Genomic DNA, 24,740 nt, shown 5'->3' on the forward strand with positions numbered 1-24,740 from the left:
GGCCATGAGAAGAGGAGGCCAACGTCCCACGCCCATGGGTGCTTTACAAAGTATGTCCACACATGCTCCTGTTTTAAAGAGAGAAAGTGAAGGGGGGAGAGGTCACCGGACTCCCCACCCCCATCACCCTGAGGAGGCTGAGGCCTCACTCTAACCAGGGGACAGGCTGCACATAAGACCAGGTTCCAGGAAGGACCTGCAGGGGACACACTGGGAGACAGCATCTCAGAACCGAGCGTCAGGAGGAAAGCGTGACCAACAATGCACTGCAGAGACCCCCAAATGTCACCAGGGTATTTCCGGCGAAACCCTGATGGCCTCAAAAAAGGACTCACTGGCACAGGGTGCACGCCTCGAGAGGGATGAGACAGCAAGAGAGGCGTGCTCTAGATGAGCCAGAACTCCCCACCGGGTGCCTGAGCAGTGGCCGCACCTGGTGGGAACGGGCATTCTGGATGAAGATGACCCCAGAGGAAACAGGAATGGAGGCCCCACCCAAAGAGAGGCTGCTGTGCGCCCAGGCACGGGATCAGAGAGGGGAGCTGAGGATGTCACCTCAGAGGCAGGAGGAAGGGAACGCACTGTGGAAGGGCCACGCAGAGCTGGAGACCCCCAGGCTGGCCCCAGGCTCAGGAGCTGTGGGCCATCTGCCCTGCTGGCAGGCCAGCAGGAGCCAGAGCTGACCATGGATGGCATGCGGCCGGCAGGCGGGGCACTTACCGCCGTGCAGAAGTAGCCACAGCCGGGACAGCACTGGTGCTTCACCATCCGGCCCCGGTGGTCCTCGCACAGCACCAGGAGCGGCGCCCGGCTGGACGGGCGCATCAGCTCGTGCCTGACCACATCATTCGTGCACCTGCCCAGCTGCAATCAGATGAGACCACGGTCAGCGACATAGCTGGCAGCGGTGCGAGTCCACGGCAGCTTTTGAGCGCCCGTGTGGGGTTGGGAACATGGTGGGGGATAGACAGGGGGCTGCCCTCTGCACGCCCGCCAGAACGCGGTTAGCGTCAGGTGCACAGCGCTGGGGGAAGCAGGTAGGTAATGCAGCACAGTTGAGGAAAGCGTCCTGGGCAAGCTGGGGTCCGGTCTGGTATCTACTTGGACAGACAAACACTGGGCTGGGCAGAAAGGCCATCGCAGCCCAGCAGTGGGAGTTGTGGTGAGTCCACAGAGCCCCAGTAGTCAGGGCAGTCAGAGCCAGATGCCAACACGTCCCCGGCAGGTCCACAGATGAGGGCAGAGGGCATCAGGAGGAGCATGCCACCAGGGCCCAGGAGGGACAGGCCTCTAGAGGCAGCCCCGAGGTCACAGCAGGAGGCCACAAGGGGGACACGCGAGGAATGAAACGCGCTCTCGGAAACTAGAATAAGGCAGAAGACACGCACACCCCCACAGACAGGCTGGAAGACAGACAAAGACAGGGAAAGGAGAGAAGAGCAGGAAAGCTGGATGCTCCGCGTGACCCAAGGGCAGACCTGGAGGGGAGACAAAGCCCCCCACCCTGGCAGGCCCCAGAGCGGCGGCCGCACGCATCTGCAATGGCCCAGCAGCCCCAACACCAGGACGCCATCAGGAAGCCAAGACATGGAAGTCTCTGGAGAACAAAGCAGGTCCCGCACGGGCCCAGAGGCCAGAGGGGAGCATGCGGCTCAGACGCATCGCAGAGACCGACAGTCCCCAAGGGGCTGGCACATGAGCTTTCCTGCGAAGCTGCTGGCTATGGGCCAAGACGGAAGCTGGGGACCCAGAGACCTGCATCTGGAAACGCCACAAAGACGTGTGAGTCCACCAGTTTGGGACCGAATCCATAATAGGTGCAGAGAAAACAAAACATGAGAAATGGGCAATTATTAACTCAGGAAAATAGAAACTTGTTCAGGAAGGAAAATGGAATCTGAGCACATCACAACACTTCCACAGCTGGAAAGCACAAAGGCTGCTTTCCCCCCAGATGACAGGATGCAGACGATTGGGCAATGACAGCCAAGAAGTGACAGCAGAAGACGGGTTATTTACAAGGATGGAGAAAAATACCTGAAGAAATTGAAAGGTCAGAGTGGCTGCCTCGGGAGGGGCCTAGGAGAGCAGGCATGAGCAAAGACTGACACACTGAGCCACCTGACACCTTACAACACTGGGCACATCCAGACTGTCTCAGGAGGGATGAGATGCAGCTGAACAACTAACAGCAAACAGGACAGCACCCCCCGCAAAGGACCATCTGGTTCAATGCTAGGGCACAGCTGGACTGTCCTGCCCAGGAGGCACCTGAGTCCCCCGTCAGGAGACAGAAAGCTGACAGGGGTGGACCCAGAGCCCACCAGACGCTGGGAACTAAGGAAGTCAGGTGGAAAAGCCAGGTAAGGACATGTACGCAGACAACGGTCTCTGGTTGGCTCCTAAGGATACTCAACAAGAAAAAACTATGGAAACTAAGAAAGATCAGCAGAAACGACCTAACCCTGACAAAGAGCAGCATATCTACTCCCAACCCTGTGCGCATGTGGCTGGGCCCCCAGTGAGTGGCAGGCTGGTAATGAAGAGCTGGCAGGCAAGTTTCCTTGGAACAATGAGTTCCAGAAGCCCAGAGCAACCTGAAGAGGGTAAAACCAAGAGACGAAAACAAAGGACAACAGGACCGCCCCACCAAGGCCCAGAAACAGAGGACATCTCAGGGGTGGCCAAAGACAATGCTCAGCACTGCAGAGGGACAGGGACGGGGATAGCGGCCGACTTCTCCCTAGAAACTACAGATGTGCCACGGGAGCAGCTCCTCCAGGTGCTGAGAATTCCATATCCTTGGAAGCGTACTGCAAAACGACAGCAAGACAAAGCTCCTCAGGCACAAGGGGTGCAACAGCAGAGAGGGAGCTGGGTCTTAACAAAGGAACGAGACTCTCTGGATGTGCCTTAAGTAGAAGCAAACAAGACTACGTGATGCTCAATCAGTCTGAAAGGCAACAACTTACAGCAGAAGAACGGCAGCATCCGTGGGCCTCCGGCTTTGCAGACAGCATGGTCGCCAGACAGCAGGCTGGGGTCTGCAGCCGTGTCACTGGGGATGCCCAGGCCGGGTGTTCAGTGACTGTGACAGACGCGTATCGTAAAGCCCAAGGCAAGCACTAGAGCATGTTAAAGAGAGTGAATAACGAAGCCAATAGTGGAATTAAACTGGAATCGTAAAAATTCAACCCAAAGCATAGAACATGACGAAAAAGGAGAGACAGATGGTATAAATCTGAACACTATCGGTGTGTCAGATCGTAACCCAACCGTTATCAGTGATTAGGTTAAGTGGAGAAGGTCTCAACATACCGATTAAAACAGAGCTCACTAGAGCATTTGCAGAGTACAACCCAATGATCTGCTGTCTAAAGACAGAGGTTAGAAATGAAAGGCTAAAAGTATATGTCATGCACACACTACTCAAAATGAACCAGGTGGCTATGTCAGTATCAGACAAGCGAGATCTCAGCACACGGTGTCTCAAACAGGGTACCGAGGGACACGGAAGGAAGACCCCGGGAGTCAGTTCACCCAGAGACGTGTGCACCTGTGGCCACAGAGCACCAAACACTCACAACGACCCATGCTCAGGAAGGAGGAATCCACGACTTTGGCTGGTGGCACCACACCCCCTCAGAGATAGCTAAGGACGGGGCCAGAGAAGCGTCACAGAGCCCAGCAGCAGGTCTGCACAGTGCCGGTCGCCACACGACTGCACGCATTCACCAAGATGCAGAGCCACACATGGGAGACTCAGACCCACACCTCAGCGAATCCAATGGAAGAAACAAGACAGGACCTCACCTCCAAGAGGACTGCTACCAGCTGAAGAGGTGACAGGTTGAGCATCAAAAGACAAAAATATTCTGGTGAAAACAGCAGTGGCCTAAGAATTTCCTGGAATCCCACATAACAGAGCAACTAGGCAGAGAAACCAAAACAAAACCCACAGGCATTTTTTAAAAAGCCAAGTCAGTGCAGCCACAAGATGCAGGAGAGCGGAGACAGGAGACCTGGCAGGAGACGGCCCCCAGGGCACCAGGGCTCTGGCAGGAAGGGCTGTCCCCCTACTGCCAGCGAGGCCTCGGGCACCCGGTGGCCCTGCAGCTGCCTCTGGAGATGCTCGAGCCGACCTGCAGCTTCCCTCCCAGTCCAGGGCGCAGGGCACTCGCAACAGAACCAGGACCAGAGCGCTGAAGACAAGGGAGGCCCGGTGGCCCCAAATGCCTGGTCTGAAGGCTCTTTTCACACTCTGAAAAACTATGGAGGGTCCCAAAGAGCTTTTGTCCAAGTGAGTGTATCTACAGATATTTGCCACATTAGAGATTTGAATTTTTTAATTTTGATTTATTATAAAATAGCAACAAAGCTATCACATCAACATAAAGAACGTATTTTAAGAAAATAAAATTCCAAAACAAAAATAAATTTTAATAGGAAGAGTGGCACTGTTTTGTTTGCAGAACTTGTTACTATCTGGTTTGATGAGACAGCTGGATTCTCATGTCTGCTGCTGTATCCAGAACAGGAAACCCTTCGATCCCACACTGAAACCCAACAACCAGTAGCTCAGTCCTTAGAGCATCACCATGTGTGACCTCAGCCATGGTCCCGAGGTCCAGTGCCATGGGCTAAAACCCACAGGTGTGTCCTGCACTCACTGAATGACTCTGTGGCACCGTGGAAATCACTAACTCCCTGAGCTACACAGCCTTCCAGATGTGAGAAGTGTTCCATGCGTGCTGTGAAGGGCACACAGCTTTTTAGTGTCCTCCTGAAAGCAGTTTCGACCTTGCAGACTCCATGAAACAGCTCACAGGACCCATGCCCAAAACGGGACAACCTGGCTTCAATGAGGGCACTAATTAAACCCATCAAATATGTCTACATATATAAGTCCATAATGACATTTTACAACAAACTGGTCAATCTCAGAAGATGACCGAGAACAACTTCATTATCTGCAAGACTAGGAAACAGAAAAGCTCCCCCGTTCAGCTTCTTCCCCGGTGAGACGTGCACTGTGTAAACAGTGGATGAGAAGACAGATCTTTTCATAAAACTGTTTCAACTAATAAATGAACAATAAAAGAGGAGCGCCATTCTGAGACCTCCGGTGATTTAATAAATACAGGCATCGGGAGTCAACAGCTACTACAGAAAAGCAGGGACAACCAGATACCATGTTCCTCCCATCTTGGGTTTTTAACTCCCCCTAAGTCCCCACCCTTGTGGGGGGGGCCCTTAGACTGCAGGCACCGGTCAACAGCCTGGACTGCGCACAGATAAACTGAAGGGAGAAGAAAGGGAAGAGGGCCGTAAGTAAATTCAAAGATGAAAAGGCGACAGTTCAGGGAGCCACGCTCAGACAGAAGTGAGCTCTGCAGAAGTGGAGGGGGAGACTGAGGCCCGGAGCCTGTCCCTGACCTTGGTGGTGGTTTCCAGGGAACTCATCCTACACAGACTCACTGGGCCACAAACCTGTCTTGTTCTGCTCCTGGACCTGCTTCTACAACAAGAACGTTCATAACACACTGGGGACGGCCGGAAAAGACCATGATTCCTTAAATGGGAAAGGAAGAGGGGAGCAAAACTCAGCCCCTGAAGTTGTTCAGACACCAACTCCGTACTCTGAAAAGTGAAAAGCAAAGGCCAGGAAGCAGTTATGTGCTCTGCTGCCCACTGTGAAGCATCTTTGTTCTTTTAGAAGCACCAAGTCGCCCCAGCAGATGAGAGGACTTCCAGTCATAAACTGCAGAAGGAAGCTGGAACTGCTAAAGCACCTCCCAGCAACTTCCAGGGGACCAACGGCCACAGTGGTGGCTGACGACAGGGACCCCATCAGGGAAGCAGGTGAGGAAGGGACAGGCCATCGCCATGGAAACCGACTCAGCATCGTTCCTGACGCAGGGCATGCTCCCCACACTCCCTGCAAAGCATCCTTACCAGAAACAAATGGAAATAAAGCCCAAAACCTCAAACACCTGAATCTAACTCAAGTGTTTAGGCCTCCCTTTTAGGTTACAGGGGTGAAGGGATGCCTTCACCCCACAGAAAGCCACCAGCAAATCCAGGTCTGGGTGACAGGGGCTCATGTGTCCCTTTCAACACGTCAACAGTGGGGGAGGGGAGGCTGGAAGGGTTCTGGATAAATCTTTTTTTACAGAAGACTTAAGGGACACTGCAGCAAGTACAAGGAGTGAAACTTGGATTCAATTAGAAAAAACAAACTGCAAAAAGACATTATTTTACAGATGCTGGACTATGAGCTATCGACGCACTATATAACAACAGGAAATTCCTGCTCCTTTGTCACAACTAAACCTTTTCTGTCTTCTTACGGGAGATACGAAGTGAGATACTTAATTTAAGATGGAGTTTGCTTTAAAATGCTCCCTCAAAACCCAGACAGGAAGGGGAGAGTCAGAGCTGGCGCAGAAGGGAGGTGCACACTTTCACGGGAAGGCCATTGAAAAAGGCAGAGGGCCCGCGGAAAGTCTGCGCGTGGAGCCTGTTCACAGCAAGCTAGGAAACCTCTGCAGAAGCATGGTGCTCAGAGCAATTAAGCCTCCAGGTCATTTTAATCCACACACAACCACATGTACCACATGGATCCTGTCGTTCTAAAAGGCTCTAGACCCAGTTTTGACCTCTCTTTCGTTCGTTGTGGGCACCAGGCACCCATGAGGGTGCCCTCTGAGCAGGCTGTGCTCTTTGGGCACAGCCCGGTCTCTCGTAACCCAGTGAAGTGCTTACTTCGTGGTCCACACTCTCCGTGGCCATGCACTGGTTGTTGGCCAGAGTGGTGATCTCCCGGCTTTTTGGGGTTTCCATCCGGCAGCTGCAAAGGGGCACTTCCTGGAGGCCGTCCGTCTCCACTGCATCAGGACCATTGGCCAGCCCTAAAGTCACACAGACACACGTGTCAGTCACCATGAGTAGAGCACGTGCCCAGATGGGCTTTGTCACTCAGTGACACATTATCGCCCTTCAGTAGTGCCATCCGAAAGGCGCCCAACCACAGTCTCTGTGGGAAATAAAAGCAACACGAGTTACTTTGCTGGCACAGCAGCAGGAACAGTGGGAACACCAGTGTCTGTGGACCACCCACCACGCAGGACAGGGCTCCAGCCGTGCACTGCCTGCCAGGCTCACGAGATTTAATTGCTAACCATGCCCCCAGGAGCCACGACATTGGTTCAGAGACCGTGCCTCAGCGGCTGCCGACCTTTGGCCCCACACAAGGAAGTGCTCACTGCATGCCTGGGCCTTGTTTTCCTCACTTGGCTTTACAATCACAGCCACAAAACAAACATTCAACTCAACTAGGAAGTGCTTAATAATAATTTATCTGTTATCTAGAACACTCCTCACCTGCTACAACATCCAAAGAGCCCATTTTTTAGGTTGAAGGAGGGAGAAATTGGGGGAAAGTGGGGCATCAGTACAAACATTAATGTGAGCAGTTCCTTCTTCCCCACCTCCCCACCCCCTGCAAAGACAGTGGGCTGAGCGGTGCGCTGGGGAGGCAGGAGGCTGCATCCCCATCTGAGCACGGAGCCCCTCACCCAAGGCCGCCTTGTGAGGGTGGGGGCATAGGCTGGCTGCCAGAAGACCCCTGGCTCCCACTGGCAGCTGCTATAAAGGCAGGCACAGGGCCTCACGTCCTATCTTGTGGCAAACCACAGACGAGGTGGTCTGCTGTCTCCACACCATTTCCTCTCTTAATCAGAATAACAAACTCTAACTTCACATCCACAAACAGGCCCCAACTATCCATCTTTGCCCTGTGACCTGACGCTGGTCAAGGCCAAGAGACACTCCAGACTTAGGGTCAGTCAGTGACCGATGGCAGGGTCCCAGGGGCTCCATGCAGGAGGCCACTCCACCCCATGGGGCTACCAGCACCTAGCGCAGCCAGGCCCTGGGCTACCCACAACCCAAGAGATGGACTTCTCTGAGAGGAGCAGGGAGATGGAGGACCTCAGGGACACTCCTGCTCAACAACTGATTTCAAAATGAGGACACAGTCAGCCCAAAGGTGCCAAGCAGCCTGGCTGAGAAAGCAGAGGCAGGGGCAAGGGCCCGTACCTCCCATGTGTGCCAGAGATGTAGACTGCTTAACTTGGGGTACACTCCTGTCTCCAGGAGTGGGGCCCACCAGGAAGACACCAAACCAGGGAAGTCCACCTCTGGTTTGACCCAGTGAGGGTCAGCTCCTGAGAGGCCCACTCACATTTCCATGTCACCAGCTCCTCTCCTCCCTGTAGTCACCTACTGGGTCACACTGCTCAACCTCAACTCCAGACCTGAGGGCCCGAGAGGAAGCAGACATGCCAGCAGCAACTTCAGATCTCAGCAAGAATATTCTTCAGGCTCAAGCCGGGGCCCACCTGAGCCCCCTGGGCCCTCCGCCCAGTCACAGGTGCACTAGCCAGGTCTCCAACAGACGGAGGGCTCCACCCCTCCTGGGCAGCCTCAGGCTCCCCTCAAAGTGCCCCAAACTCTTGGGCTAAAAAGCAGGAGGAACACAGCTCAGCCATGTGACTTGTGTCTCCCATGTGCCAATGCCCCGAATGCAAAGCGTGACCGAGCAGATCACTCCCTGCTAGTCAGTCTGCGCTTACCTATCAGGGGAAAACAAGCCTTGGGCGGCCAGCTTACAAAGTGTTGTGGCTTCAGGCCGACTCAGTTCTTTCTCCTACTTCCCTGACTTGGCTCTTCCGCCTGTCTGTTACCAGAGACAGAACATAAAAATGCAAAGGCGAAAGTCCTACCATTTGCAACAACATGGATGGAGCTGGAGGGTATTATGCTCAGTGAAATAAGCCAGGCGGAGAAAGACAAGTACCAAATGATTCCCCTCATTTGTGGAGTATAACAACGAAACAAACTGAAGGAACAAAATAGCAGCAGACTCGCAGACTCCAAGAAGGGACTAGCGGTTGCCAAGGGGAAGGGGAGGGAGGGAGAAGGGGATTGGGGGTATCATGATTGGTGCACATGGTGCGTGAGGGCACAGTTTTGCTTCCCCAACATCCATTTAGTAAATCTCCTTCTACATCAGGAGGATGTAGAAGAATGGCTAAAGTTGTGAAAAACTTTGTGGTACTGGGAAGACGGTGTAGCGCAGAGAAGACAAGTAGGGACTCTGTGGCATCTCACTACACTGATGGACAGTGCCTGCAATGGGGTGTGGGGGGGACTCGATAATAAGGGTGAATGTAATAACCACATTGTTTTTCTTGGGAAGCCTTCATAAGAGTGTGTATTAATGGTACCTTAAAAAAAAACGTAAAGGCAGAAGCCTCCGAAATGCTGCCTCACTCAACCTCCCGCTGCTCAGCTCCAATAACAAGCTGGGGCAAGCCAAAGTCACCCACCTACTGAATGGTGGGGTCCGTGTGGACTGCATGGCCTTCTCACCTCCAACCAGTGGGCGTAGGGGGCAATCTGGTTAAATACTACTTCCTGCTCACAGCCACGTCTGTGACTTCCTGGGACAAATCTAGAAGCAGGTTTAGAGAAATTCCCCACAGCATCTTGCCAGACAGAAAGCAGGAGACTTTGTGACACAGGGCAGGGTCTCTGTTCCACTTGGTACAAGAAGATAGAAAGTCCTTTCTCCAGAGGACAAGCCTACCATTTATGTCTTAAGCTAAATGTGTGATTTCCTAAATAAAAGAGATAGATCGAAATTCCTCAAGCATTCACAGTCCTAGTTACGTATCCTTTAAGAGTGACTGGCTAACCCTGAAGCACCCACAGCTCACAGCCCCCAGTCTGTGGAGAGTGGAGGAACCCAAGGATTCCACGCTGTTCAGGTGGAGTGCGCCAAATGATCAGAGCAGTTGATTTTCATTGTTAAAAGGTCTTTAAACAGCCTTCAGTGTGAGTGTGAGTGATCCTAAGAGTTGGGCACGATGCATGTGGGGTGTACTCCAGGCTGGGATGCCCAGGAGCTGCTGACACACCTGTGTGTGACCTGGAGGCCCAGCAGACCAACCTTCACTTCACTCCATTACAGAACACATCAGAGTGCTGTCAGCTCAGCACCGACCGGAAGACGTTCCCACCAGTCGTGGTTAGAATCAGAGACGGCAGAAGGGCCACAGCACACAGACGGCACCACCAGATGCCCACACTCAGGTGTATTTCCTAAACACAGGCGGGTCAGGAGGGCCGTCTCACTCGGAGCGCCTCCTGAGACCATCCGGCTCTTAGGGAGGTTGCGGGCCACAACCCCCAACAGCCTGATCCCATGCTGAGGCACCTGCTGCTTACCCTGGAGGCTGCCCTGCATGGGCGCTGCTGCACCCCCCGGGGACCAGCGGACACACCGGGGCACTGCAGGGGGGACCAGCGGACACACCTGGGGCAGCACCCTTGCAGCCACTCAGGAATGCATTTAGCCCGCTGTCCCGGGGCACCACACTGACTCCAAGGATGCTGCCAGCAAACAAGGGGCAAGAGGGTGCCCAGCCCTGGACACTGCCACTCACCTTCTGCTTGCGAGGGCAGTGTCCCCTTGACGCAGAGCTCCAGCGAGTCCAGAGACACCTCCATGTACCCCGTGCTGTCTCCTGGCGCTGTCTGCTCTGCACTTCCTGAGGACGATGCATATGCTTCAGAACCTGCATTCAAAGGCACCACATGAGATACTGCACTAGGCTGCCGGCCAGGCCCCCCAGGAGCACCAATTAACTGTGCCGACAACGCAGCCCCACTCTGGCGCCCAGCCCTGCAGCTTCACCAAGTTTTCCCAGGCACCATTTCACAATCTACCCCATTTCCACGTAACATTCACAGGGGCAGGGGCGCATCAAAAATCATAAAGGTACTGACACGCAGCAACATCTTTGTGTAACAAGATAAAGACTGATCGGTAACAAGGAAATGGATAAAAACATGGGACCTGTGTGTTCTGTGAATACTACCTGAAAGATAAAACAGAAAGCTCTGACTTGCAGGTTTGGAAAACCACAGTGCCAGGGGCTGAAGCAGCAGCCCCACCCATATGGGCAGTGCCATTGGGCATCTGCCCAACCTCACAGACGCCTGGGGTTTGGGATTCACAGGGAAAAGGTGCAGGACCGCAGGCCTTTGCCAGCATTAAGGGCTTCCCTGAGGAAGCCTGTGGAAGTGTGTGTTCACAGAGGACACATCTAACACAGCAAATAGCAAATGCCCACATTTCACAGTCAAACTTCTGAACACTGGTCGTCAGTATGAATTCAATGATCAGAAGTGAGCCCCAGGACAGGTATGGACCCTAAGTCTGAATGTAGGCTAGCATGGGGCAGACAGGGAAGAGGCCGGCCCCCTAAGGAGTCATCACACCCAGCTGCTCAACACGAGAAATCCCCGTGCAACTTAAAACACCTCAGGAGAAGAAAGACTCCCAACTCCTGTGTGGGTAAATGTGTGTGTGTGCATTTCATACCCAGGAGCACAGAGATCGCGAATGACTTTTAGTCCTGGATCTGCACAGACCTGGTCAGAAAGCAGGAAAAGTCTCGTTCTGTGCCAACCTCCACCAGCAGTCATGGCAAAAAGAAAAGAGCTGAAGTCCAGGGGAAGCCCACATGCACCTGGGGGGAGCTTCGAGCCCCACCTGCCACGCGACTCCAGCCCAAACCTGTGACTGCCACACACAGGCACACTGCAGCCCTGCACTTCAGGGCACAGTTTTGCTTCTCCAACATCCATTTAGTAAATCTCCTACATCAGGAAGATGTAGAAGAATGGCTAAAGTTGTGAAAAAAGGAACAAATTCCTTGGCTTTGTGGTACTGGGATAAAGATAAACAAAACGAAACTTGTAAGTCCAGAGACAGTGCACAGAGAATGCTGACAAAGGTCCGAAGGCTGCGAGGGAGAGAGGGTGCCAGTGCATCCGTGGCGCTGGGCCACCTGGGTGTCCGCCTGCAGAAGCAAGCTTGGCCCTGCCTCCCCTGCACACGAAGAATGAAAAATGGGTCAGAGACCCGGTGTGAGGGCTGACACCATGATGTTCAAGAAGAGAACATAGCACAAGATCTTTGTGGCTTGGGTTAAAGATTTCTGAGATCACAAAAAGCATGAATTTTAAAAGAAAGTAATTCATATATCAGAAGTCAACCAAAATTTTTAAAACTTGTCCTAGGCGCAGATATTTGCAAACAATGTGTCTGACAAAAGACCTGTATCCAGCATGTATCAATGAGAAGGCACACAATCTGTCTTAAGATGATCAGAAGACATAAACACTTGCAGAAGAAGACACACAAAAACGAGGATGTGCGACCTCATCATTCCTTATATGAACCCAAAGTGAACTAGGAGGAGGCCGCCCCGGCTCTCGGCAGCAGCACTGACATCAGAGACCATCCGTGAGGCGGGTGCGGTGGGCGCTCGCGTGCTGCTGGGGGAGTGCAAGCCCGACCAGGCGGCTGACAAATGCTAGACCTGCGGTGCAGGGCCGAGTCCCCGCAGGGCAATGTTCACCCAGGAGAAACAGCCCCCGCTCGTGCGGACCACACTCTACTGCTCACAGTGGTTTCATCTGTAATGGCCGAAATGCCAACAGAGCCTACATCGACAGGTGGACGCCTGGGACACCGCCCCCAGCAGACACGCACCGCGGTGCACTGACTATCCCAGCGACAGAGGGGCTCCCCCAGGGACCCCACCCATGGTGAGCTGTGGCGTGACGGGCCTGTGGATGGAAGACGGAGCCAAAGTGCCTGGGGACAGGGGCGCTGGCTGGGGGGAGGTCAGGCCCCCACGGGACGGCAGGGCGCGGACCTACCGGGGATGGGGCGCCATGTACACGTGCTCAAGCCCACCACCTGGGTCTTGTGTGCTACGCCACACGCCAAGCCTCCCACGACAAAGCTGTGAGAAGGTCCCAGCCACCAGGCCTGCCCCCTTTGGATTTGAGGGTCATTTTCTTCCCCCTTTTCCCTTCAACAAAACTCACCTCTGAAACAGGGGGTCTGACTGAAGGGCCAAGAGCCACCGTGGGCCAGGGTGCTGCCCACATGGGCACCAAGGGCTCCTGTCACTTGAGGAGACAGGCCGATGACCCCTGCAGCTCCAGGGTCCCTGGAGCCGGCAGCACAGGGAGTTTCCCAGAGGGAAGCCACTTCAGGCCCCAGTGTCTCTGACGAAGCCATCTCCCACATGTCTCGTCGGTTTTCTGAGCAGTGGAGCCCTCTTTTCGAACAAGATTCTACGCAGAAGCCCAGCCCCGCCCCCTGGGCGCCTCGCTCACCCAGCCCTCCGCTCGGCTTCCTTTTGCCTCTCCGCCTCCTCCTCCTCGCCGGCTTGACCCAGGGGCTGTCGGGCTTCCCTTTCCTCTTGAGGAACCTCTTCTTGATACTGGATTCGGAGCTCTGGGGACCAGGGAGCAGGAACAGAAGAGTAAAGCATGGGGTCTCCTGAGCGCAGAAAGCACTAGGAGGTTTGTTTTCTTGCAAAACAGAATTACTAATTAGAAGATGATTTTCACTTTCAGATGTCGTTCTGGGTCACATTCTCAAAGATGCCCATTTTTTCCCTTAAACGCCAAGCTCAGTTATTTTACAGGTAAAAAAAAAAAAAGCCAGAACAATGACAGTGGAATGTATAAATTTCATCTGAGTTTGGCACAAAAGAGCGTAAGTGAGAAAGCACTACTCGGGAGCCACCGGCTAAGCTCGGGGAGCCACTGGTCACTGGATCTCATGCACCCAGTCATCTGCTCGTGAGAAAGGGGACAGCCCATGCCCGGTTTGCTTCTGAAGCCACGTCCACATTAATTATCTATGTGGGGAACAAGGGGAGAGGTTATAATTAACTTAAAATTTTTCAAGATGTTTTTGGCTGCTTCTGAAATCTAGATGCAAAAAGGGCATCCATCTAACTGCCAAGAATCCCACACAGATGCACAGCAGGAACCACTAACTTTCTGCAGGGGACCCCCACAGAAAGGGGCTCTACAATTCCTGCTTCCTAGTGTCATAAAGAGAAATTTAAAACAATGTGTTCACAAGTCAAAAAGATACACCAGGCACACCCGACGTGCTGTGGTGCTGGACTCGGAGTCTGCCCTCAGTCCTCCCTGATAGAGGGGCCCTACACCCTGAGCCCCCCACCCACCTCATCCCTGCGTCCCTGTTTGGGCAAAAATTTCCGAAGGGATCCTGGCAAGCACTGCACCCAAAGCCCATGGCCGTTTCAGTCCGTGTACCAGAGGAGCAGCAGTTCATCACAAACCCAACAGCTGTTCGCCGTCACGTACCACGCAGCACGCTGACACCACTGACCACGTCCCCCCTCTTCAGAGCCTTTCACTCAGTGCTTGTGACCCCAAGTGTCTGAGCTTTCTTCCCACAGCATGGAGGACCCCTGCACGGCCTCACAGCCAACTCCTGCCCTCTGCCTAAGGCTCATCTCTGTGGGCTCCGTCCCAGGCCGCCCACTGCGTCCCATCTCTCCCGCTCCCAAGGGTCCCAGGCAGGACTCAGACCTGGACCCCCAGCCTCCCTCTGGCCCTGGCCTCCAGGACACCTCCACTCTGCTGCTACCCGTAAAACAGACTTGTCCTCGCTCCTGTCCCTCACCTCCATGGGACAGCCAGCCCCAAAGGCCCTGCTGTTCCACCTCAGACACCCCAGATCCTTCCTTCACCAGCCACAGCGGCAGAACCACGATGCCACCCCTGCTCTAGCTGCCGCCCCGTCCTCAGCCCTCTGAGCGGGTGTCTCCCACGCTCCCTCCAAGGCCAGGACCCAAGGTGCCTGGCCATGGCCGCGGCCCTGGTCTGGCTTCCCAGCCCACGCTAACCCGCGCGGGATGACCGGACCATGCGGCCAAGCTGGCAGCCAGCGCGCAACGCTGGGGTTACCAGATCCGACTCGTCGCCGTCCTCCTCGTCCCCGGTGCCAGCCGACTCCTGCTCCTCTTCAGACTCGCCATCCATCTGACAGCCACACGACACACCAAAAAGAAACAAAGACTAATGAGACCCGTTGGTGGCAGATGACTTGATGAAAACACACCACCAAACTCACTGGCAGTGAACCCAGAGAGGCGCGCGCCTACCAGGGGGCAGGGCACGAGTCCTGGGCGCTGCCTTCAGCCAAGGGCATAGCTCTGCACCAACAGGAGCATGCGTGTCCACTCCCTGCCTGTATGGGGTGTTCGCACATGAGGGTAAGACTGCCCTCAATACAGCAGGAAAAATAAAATCCGCAAAGATTTTCAGAGGCTACAAAACAGTACACGATGCAAAGCCCACCCTGCAGCCCAGAGCCCAGGGCAGCACCGACCACACTCTCTCCAGCAGACACTCAGCACAGAGGGAACGAACACGCAGCAGGTTCCAGTCTACACAGGCGGCTCGACACTGAACACACTTTCGTGAATGTTACTTTCACCTAATTAAAACTGTGATCTGGCATTCTTTCCCTATCACAACATAGGTACCTTCCTTCTGCTATATTTATCTTTTCTACCCACACAGGTAATACATGAATAGGCTTTCAATGCAAAAGACACTGACATGAGGGTCCCTACCCCTCCCCAAGGCAGGGGTGCAGCCTGCTGCTCTGTGGGGTGTAGGCAGCCTCTCTGGCCCCCACTCCACGCGGCCCTCATTGCCACATGCTGTCCTCAGCAAGGATCTAGATATGGGGTTCCAAGAATGTTGCTACCAGCTGTGCCTACAGGGGCACCTCCAGTGGGGAGTGGGACCTTCGCTCCGCAGGCACAACAGGAAGTGAGCATGTCCCTCGCCTCCTGCACCTCCTGCCCTGGGTTCTGGGTCTCAGTCTTACACTAGGAGGCCTTCCTCATCTGACTAGAAAAAGTTCCCGACACTTTATTCCACAATTCAACATTTTGTGTTAACACCTCAAACCTTCTGGAACTTACTCTTTAAAATTACAGCACGAGATTTAATTCACCTAAAACACACCCCCTAAAGTAAGCAAGTCAGCTGTTAGTATACTGAGAGCCCCAGCCCCACCAAACTCCAGAATGGAGTTTACTCTTGTGTTCCGTGATGCAAAGGTCAGCCTTTATTTTTCTCAAAAGGACCAGTCAACTGTCCCAATAACACTGACAAGCCCATGTCCCCATGACACAAACGGAGGCCTCCTCCTCCCACACGCCCTAGACAGGGTGCCTGGCACGCCCGGCCCTGCCCCTCTTGCACAGCCACAGTCACCCCAGGTGTTGTTCGTGCAGCCAGTCCTGGTCTCCACCCCTGCTCTTGGCCCGATTCCATGTCAGCCCTTCTACACAAAGTCCTCTTAGGTTTTGGCGAGAACTGCTCTACATTTATAGACAAAGTGGGAAAATTAAATGAGGGCTTCCCACTCAAATAACAGTCTTTCTGCAAACGGGTGTCTTCTTTTTTAACCCCTTTCATCAAAGTTGTGCAGTTTTCCTCTTCTAGGTAACAGACACTTCTTCTTAAATATATTGCTAAGTCCTCTGCTGACATGAAAAACTTGGGAGCTAGTTTTTAATGTGTGATACTGCAGTTTGTTTTTCAAAGAGTCCTGATCTCTTACAAGGACCCACACTGAAATGCCTGCTTGGACAATCCCTGCGTGGATAAAAAGGCAGGCCAGTGCTGACGGCTGTTCACAGGTCTGTGTGTTCTGCAAATCCCAGGTTTTCTATTTAGAAAAGTTAAAAGGCTCCCTGAGGTGTTCGCCGACACCGCTCTCATCACGCGCACTGATGACAAACTTGAATGTCCCCGCTGACTGTCCCAGACCCGGACCTGGGTAGCGACGCTCCCAGCGGCTCTTCTCGTGCCCTCCGGGCGCCCATGTCCCTCTGACTCTCGCCCCTCAGCACAGCAAGGCTGCAGTGCTCATGTCGGGGAGAAAAATGGCGATCTGTATTACCAATACTAGAAATGCTTCAAAATCTTCTGCATTCAGTAACCTTTTTTGTAGGATTCTGACATCTTTAGTCAGCTTGGTTTAGTAGAAATTATCTTTATTTCTGGATAGGTTTTTATTTCACAAAGACTGAGCAATGAAACTACCAACCAAAACAGGTAGATTAAAACTGAATTAACCCCAGTTGCTTCAGAAACTCCTGCAAGGTCAAGAGGGAAAGGGTCGCTTTCCAAGGGGTCGTCTGATAACTGAGCATGTGACTGCCCCAAGGAATGAGGCGCCAGCTGCAACCTGAGCAATCAGAGAGAGGAGGGAGGACGGCTGGCAACCAGGGTCTGGTGCTGACGAGGGAAGCACCGTAGTGAGCTAGGAGGCCATGGGGTGGGCACGGCTCCATGGCTGTGTGGCAAGCAGGGGGCCCTGACCCAGTAAGACACAACTCTGGTCCACCAGGCCCTGCTGGAGCCACAGCTTCGGGGCAGGAGGTGAGGGGACAGCTCTTCCCTAACCAAGGCCCAGAACAACTGCCCAGCTTCCAACCTGGATGGTGAGACAAGGATGCCGATCTCATCAGCAAGAAGGCAGACACTGCACTGGGGACACAGACACGGGGCTCACTTCCTACAAAATGATTTTGGAAAGGAAAGATAACAAACAGATAAATGGCTGAGTCTTAAAGAGGCACTCACAAAAGACAGCACCCAAATGGCAAATAAAGATGAAGTACCTGACCTTCCCGAGAGTCGGGAACACGCTCAGTCTGACGTGACGCCACCCACACTCACACGCAGAGTGCCAGGTCGGTGAGGCCAACTCAGCAGACGGACACTGGGGTGTGGACATGGGAAAACCACACACCATGCCTGTGGACACTCACCTGGAGTGCACAGCCTACTGAACATGCGTGCGCACCATGGTATCCTCCATGGCAGCCCGTGTGGTCAACAGTGGGGTGGGCGCAAGAGGCAGAGTGACAAAGGGACCCCACACTGGGGGCTCATGGATGCTCTGCTCTCGGGGCCCTTCCTGGACTGACTGCTGGGAGTGAAGAAGCCCTCTGTCCACCCACACTCGCTCTCCTGGAAACCTAAGCTGAGACGTGTTTAACCACAGCCCAACTCCAATGAGGGGCAGCTGAAGAGGCATATAGAATCTCAGAAATGTCGCCGTGATGATTCCGACCGTACAGACCTCCCAGACCACTTGGAAATCCACTGTCATGTAACAAGGAAAATGAACTAGTAATATGAATAAACTCCACAAACAAATAAGCCACAGAACAGAAGGCGTGAGGCTGCACGGCTCCATCACACAGAGAACAGAACCAGAGGAGACGATGCTGCAGTGGCTGGGCAGCGGGCAGGAGTCTGGGCCCCCATGGACTGAGCTGGGTGGGCAGCCCCCTCAGGGGTGCCCACAACCAACCTGTCCTCGTCACATGAGCACTCACACAAGCAGGCAGCTGGACTCTGTAAAATGGCTCCAGTTTTTCTCACTTCATCTGTTATCCTAGTAAGTCGTGTTCACAGCTGCCAGTCATGAATCTGTCTCTTCCCTGCCTCCTTAATTCTTAAGAGCAGAATTATCTGGGTACATAGCTGTGTTTGCCCGACTAACACTATGTTCAGGATTCTAAGTGAGCCTGGCTCCAGAACGGGCCGGCAGATGTCCCTGCCTGTCCGCAGGCTCTGGAGCGGCTGGCGCAGTGGGCCCCCCGCCGCACGCACGCCCGCTCCTGCTCCTCCCCTCGCTCTCCCCCGGCCACACTGTCCTCTCGATGCTGCTTGATTCTTTTGTTGGCTTGACATCCATTTGATTTTTCCCTTTACACCACTATCTAGAGTTGCTCGGTGTCTGGATTCTCTCTACAGGATAAGAACCTTGATCAAAACAGACTGAAATGCACAGGCCACGGACAGCACTGTAAATCAGCAGGGAGAGAAATGCCGGTCAGCGTGTGCTGCGGGACACAAGGGGCCCTGAGCTCACCTCCTGCTTACAAAGCTTGACTGAGATAAAGTTCAGTAAAGTGTACTCACCTCACGTTCTATCACAGAACAAATTCTACACAAGTCAAGCATTTATATGTAAGGATGAAATAGATGAGGTATTAACACACAGCTTACTCAAAACCACCAGTGAAAAAGGTCCAATTATCATAATTAAAACACAGAACCCAGAAATCATAAAGAAATAGGCTAGTGCCATGGGTTCTGACAAGAGGAAACACACCCAAAACTCTGAAAGCTGAAAGTGATTCACACGTGTCAAAGGCTGTGCCTGCAGAGGAGAGCCGACTTAAAGTGTAAGAGGCTGGTCAACAAAAAAAAAAATGGTGCATTCCAAACAAGTCATTGTTTCAGTAAGGTCACTGGGAACTTCTCTGCCTACCGTTGGTGACAGAAAACCTTGACCAATAAAACAGCACATTTAAACAAAGAAGTCTTGATAACATGGAACAGCAGAGACATAACTCTCCTCTTCCCTCCTCATCTAAGCTGCCTTCTCGGGGCCAGGAGAACAAGTGCTGATGTCTAACCAGAAGCTGCACCTTGCAGGGCCCCGGAGAGCCGGGCACCACCTGCAGACACTGCTGCTAAGAGCCAGCCCGCGCACACCCTCAGGTGGACACATCTGGCCCATCCGGGAAACACCAGGTGCAGACAGACCCCACACCGCCCTCCACAGGCCCAGTCAGCAGCCTGGATGTCATGCCGGGCAGTGGGTCAGAGGCCTCCCTGTGTCAGTCCCCACCCGCAGAACAGGTGCCCCCAGGGAGCGTGCCCCAGACTCAGGGGCAGTCACCAAGGCCAACAGCAAGCAGCTCCCGTCAGCTGGGAGCCTAAAGAAAGCCCAAGATGCGGACTCCAGTGGGTCAGTACAGGAGACACACTTCTCTGGCAAGAATACACCTAGCTGGAAGCTCAAGGAAGTCACACACAAAAATCCAAGTCAGAAGTAAGGGGGGATTCAGTCAGGCCTAGAAGCGCCCGGCCTGCTCGGCCTCGGGACCGACGGCCCACTCTCTCGCCGCTCTTCACCCAGGGAAGCAGGAAAGCCTACCTTGCGGGAACGATCAGTGTCGCACACGCTCTCCTTAGAAGTTCTGCTGTCCTCCAGGGGGAAGGCGGCGGCCTGCTCGGCTCCCTGATCCTCCTCCTCCTCAAGCTCCTCCGAGTCCTCCTCCTCCGAGTCCACCTCCAAACTCTCCCCATTCACGTGCAGGCTGCCATCCCCCAGGTCCTTCTCCCCCTGCGACATGGACGGGGCGCGCCTGTCACGTGGAGCCACATCGGGACCGCCTGCCAACTCCCACCAGGGTGGGGGCTGCGTGGACAGAGGCCACAGCTGGGCCTTCTGAGACCCTCCTCACAGAAGCTGTGCCCAGGGCAGAGGCACTGCAGAGCCCAGCTCCTTCCAAGGGCACCGAGGTCGCCCAGTGACCCACGACCCACACAGCGCTCACACTTGCAAGCGCATGTGCAAGTGACGTGAGAGCCCTTACCTTGGAGCCCACACCGGAATGAGCTATACTCTTAAACATCTCAATCACCGTCCTCTGTTTCAATACTTTGGTCTTTTTCTTAGGAACCAGGCTATAGGTCCCCATTCTTCGCTTTTTCTTCCGAGATACTGCAGCTGCTAAAACAAAAGGCAAGCAAGCTAAAAAAAAAAAAAAAGTCAAAAGGGGACAAGAAAGGAAGAAACACTATTCAAATGTTTTTTAAAGGTAGGTGACATTCACAAAATCTAATTACTAAAATGTTCAGCACGCTGCAACAGTGCTGGCCTCTCTTACTGGTCATAAACGTCACAGAGAAAGCTGAAGTACTTCCCAGCAAGACCCTCAGCTGTACCGGTGGCAAACACAGTGCCCCCTTGGGCACCACTGGGGCACCCAGTCCCCATCTTGGGGGGGCCTCCCCAAAAGGGCCGGCAAGACCCAGGCCCAGGAGGGAGGCGGCCTCCCTGCCAACCACCGGGGACAGGCCTGCTCAGCCCCCCTGCCCCGCATCTCTACAGCACAGCCATGCAGCTGGCCAGAGTCCAGCTCCTCTGCCCACCCCTCCTCCTAGCAGACAGACCACAAACCAGGGCGGAAGCCATCCTTGAAGCCACTGCCCTGGGAACCAGGGAAGCACACGAGGATGAGGACAGGAGGAAGCAAGTCCAGGGGGCTCCTGGGGGCGGCAGCACCCGTGAGGGCTCACGAGTGGGAGAGCCCGGGAGAGGGGGAGCCTCACAGGGGCTTGAGTGGCCCAGCAGGGAGGGCTCACAGGGACATCTGGACACATTCTGGACAAAGCAGTCCCAAGTGGACTGGTCTTATAAAACAAGGCTCTCTACAGTTTTTTTTTTTAAAGCTCCACAGCTTTAACACAGAGGAACTCTACTGAAGAGCTGAGGAGACCCCTTGAACAGGCTGGTGGAGCACGCCGATGTGACCCAGCCTGTGAACAGGGAACATTGTGCTCACAGCTCAAGCAGAGCCCCAAAGACACACGTCCTACCCCTGGGGGAGGGGGGTGCCAGGGCCCAAGGACACTGAGGCAACAGCCCCCTGGCCCTGCAGCGTGTCACTGGGATGGCTCTGAGCATGTGACCCTTCAAAGGAAGCGCAGGCCTGCCATCCACGCACCGGAATGGGTAACTGGGCGCCAGTGTGTTCAGGCTAAGAGCAGCGGGAGGGACAGTCGCCTGGTAGCATGCAGACCTGCTCGTCCCCCTGCTGTGGTGCAGGAGGCAAAGGACAGCTCCTGCCAGACTCGGTGCCCCGGCAGCTTGCAGCATCTCTCAAACTTCCTGAAATAACTCCCCGGACACTGCTCCAACGCCCCTTCCAGAGGGAGACAGCCGGGAAGCAGCGAGGTGTGAAGATTCCCAGTCCTCACGGGCGCTGCCACAAGGGCTTCACGTGTCACCAAGGTGCCACAGTGAGTGGGCTGCACACCCGTGCTCCTGGGACCTGACCCTCAGCATGGCCCCCCGCCTGGGCAGGCTCTCTATGCATTCCACAATGCTGAGAACTGCGCTGGCAACTCTGTGATGCCAAGACGACCGTGACGACGCTCCCCTTGGTAGGAGACACTTGTAGACACAGAAAGGGTGACTTCTGTGCCCTCCCCAGAGGTGACAACACCAGGATGCCTGACTCATGTGCAGGCCTTGAGCAAAGGGCCTTTCTACACTGGAGACAGTCACCTCATCTCTACAGAAGTGTGTCCTCAAGGCTCGAGAGGGAGGCCCCTCACTTAAAGCCACTCACGTAACACCCACACACACAGAAGGAACCGAATGCTCGTGTTCCCCCACCTGAGCAGGAATAGGAGTGTGTGGAGCGGGGCAGCCAGGGTAGGGGGCTGACGGCCACTTGGGCTATGCCTCCCGACACCCAGGGTATTTCCGGCAGCACTGGGCTCAGGCCCTGAGAGGGCTGCTGCCCCTTAGAGCAGGGCAGCAAGGTCTCAGAAATGAAAGCGACCTTCACGTCGAGGCTGGGACCCAGCTCCCGAAGCACGCTGGCGGGTGTGCGGTGAGGCCGCCCCGGGGCACAGGTGTAACTCCCAGGGCACCGCCACAGGCCCTCACCTGTCTGCGACCTTGCGGTGGCCACGTAGCACTGGTTCTGAGGTAGCGACTGGTGGAGGGGCGGGAAGGGGGGCAAAAGCTGCGGCCGTCCAGAATCGGTAACGTTTGTACTGATCTCCTCTAGCTCCTCATGACCTCGAGCTTCTCGCACCTCTCTGGGATCCTTACCGGCTGCGTGCTTCAAAAGAAAGACAACCAGTAACTGTAACTGTGCACACGCAGGCATCGCTGAGACACACCCCCAACACGCTCCTTCCCCGTAAACTCCCCTCCACCGGGACGCAAGCCACAGCGAGACGAAACCAAAAGCACAGGTGGCCCCCAGAGCGGAGCTCATTTCTGAAGGGCAGCAGTCGCAACATGGGCCCACCACACGTGCTTCCTACTGGGCCCCATGCAGCAAGTCGGTCAGCCCGGTTCAGGGAGTAAGAATGTCTCCAGGTCAAAAAATACCCAGATGGACAGCAGCAAAAACGCAGAAAGCATTTTCAGTTTCTCACAGCTACACCACAAATCTCCCAAATGGGTATACATACCACAGGACATCACTCTACATTTTTCAAATTACCTTTTGCTCAGTTTTACCAATCTCCCAATCTACCTCCAGGCTCAGCCTTCCAACTCCAGCAACCTAAGACCCCCATGTCAAGCCCCGAAGCTGATGAGTGGTCCTGTCTTCACTCCAAAGTGCCCAGACACCCTCTGCTTGATCGCGATCCAATCCAATCCAATTTTACCACGTTCCTGGGCACACAGTAGGTGCAATGAACAGTGAAGAAACAGGCCTCCTGTGATAAATGGTGCTGGGGAAACTGAGATATTCACATGCAAAAGAATGGGGTTAGACCCAATCTCACATTGTAGAAAAACATTAATTCAAAATGGATCAAAGACCTGAAACCATAAAACACAGGGGAAAGCTTCATGACACTGGATTTGGTTATGATTTCTTAGAAAAAAACACCAAAAACAGACACAACAAAAGGAAAAAAATGGGAGAAAAAAATGGGGTAAACCACAAAATGGGAGAAAATGGGAAAAAAAACACCAAAAACAGACACAACAAAAGGGGAAAAAATGGGAGAAAAAAATGGGGCAACCCTAAAAATGGGAGAAAATACTCACATGGGGGAAAAAAACACCAAAATGGGAGAAAAACACAAAAATAGGAGAAAATGGGGGAAAAAACACCAAAAAAAGACAGAACAAAAGGGAAAAAAATGGGAGAAAGAAATGGGGTAACCCACAAAAATGGGAGCAAATACTCACAGAACATATCTTTGATAAGGGATTGACATTCAGAATACCCAAAGAACTCCTAAACCTCCACAATAAGCAAACCCAGCAACCTGCTTGACCCTGCGCAGGGGACCTGAACAGACCCTTCTCCAGACAAGACGTGCAGGCAGGCCATAAGCACATGGACATCACTCACCACCAAGAAAACGCAAACCGAAGCCACAGTGAAGTGTCACTTTACATCTATAAGGAGAGCTACTGTCAAAAAAACACAGAAAATTGTCACTTATATCTCAGTTAAAAGAAATACAAGTGTCCACAAGAGCGTAGAGAAGTGGGTGCCCCCGTGCACCTCGGGTGGGGATGCAAAATGGTGCAGCTGTTGTGGAAATCAGCGTGAGGTTCCTTAAAAAACTAAACATAGAATTACCACGTGATCCAGCAACTCCACTTCTGAGCACACATCTAGAAAACCAAAAGCGGAGTCTCGAAGAGCTATGTGTGCACAACGGTCTACAGCAGCACAATTCACAACAGCCAAGACGTGGAAGCGACACAAGTGAACGCTGACCAACTAATGGATGGACACACATGGGGTGCATCTACACCATGGAGTATCACTCGGCCCTCAAAACGAGGGAATCCTGACGTGACATGAGGCCAACACAGAAGGGCAAATTCTGTGGGAATTTTTACTTGGGAGGTGCCTAGAGTCGTCAAATTCACAGAGAGAGAGTGGGCGGGGGCAGGGCTGGGAAGGGGCGGCAGGGTGTGTGTCATGCGGACAGAGCCCCATCTGGGAGGCTCTGCCAGTGGTACTGGTGACGGCAGCACAGCAACCTCAACCCGCCTCATGCCCTTGAACAGTGAACTTAGAAATTGTTAAAATGGTGAGTTTTATGTTATGCATATTTGACTACAATAAAAAAGAAAAAGGGCTTGCCCCCGTCCCACAGTGACACCCGGGAGCTGGCCTGCACGAGCTCTCTGCATCCCTCGTCACCCCTGCCCCCACCCCAAGGGG

The 24,740-nt window shown here is 53.8% G+C and overlaps 1 protein-coding gene across 15 annotated transcripts in view; it reads right to left on the reverse strand.

Moving 5' to 3' along the window:
• Positions 1-24,740, reverse strand: part of EHMT1 (euchromatic histone lysine methyltransferase 1) — a 143,612-nt gene that overhangs the window by 49,945 nt on the left and 68,927 nt on the right. For 9 of the 15 annotated variants that reach the window (XM_037007469.2, XM_037007471.2, XM_037007475.2 and 6 more), the window contains 8 exons: positions 22,478-22,655; positions 20,394-20,551; positions 19,952-20,140; positions 14,878-14,952; positions 13,264-13,384; positions 10,512-10,643; positions 6,766-6,911; positions 721-864 (listed from right to left, as the gene is read on the reverse strand). In XM_037007469.2, the coding sequence (XP_036863364.1) occupies positions 721-864; positions 6,766-6,911; positions 10,512-10,643; positions 13,264-13,384; positions 14,878-14,952; positions 19,952-20,140; positions 20,394-20,551; positions 22,478-22,655 (1,143 nt within the window). The remainder of the gene's footprint in view (positions 1-720; positions 865-6,765; positions 6,912-10,511; positions 10,644-13,263; positions 13,385-14,877; positions 14,953-19,951; positions 20,141-20,393; positions 20,552-22,477; positions 22,656-24,740) is intronic. The other 6 variants (XM_037007472.2, XM_037007477.2, XM_037007474.2 and 3 more) reach the window with 4 other exon arrangements.

The sequence above is a fragment of the Manis javanica genome, chromosome 2, assembly GCF_040802235.1.
Source record: "Manis javanica isolate MJ-LG chromosome 2, MJ_LKY, whole genome shotgun sequence".
Classification (NCBI taxonomy): domain Eukaryota; kingdom Metazoa; phylum Chordata; class Mammalia; order Pholidota; family Manidae; genus Manis; species Manis javanica.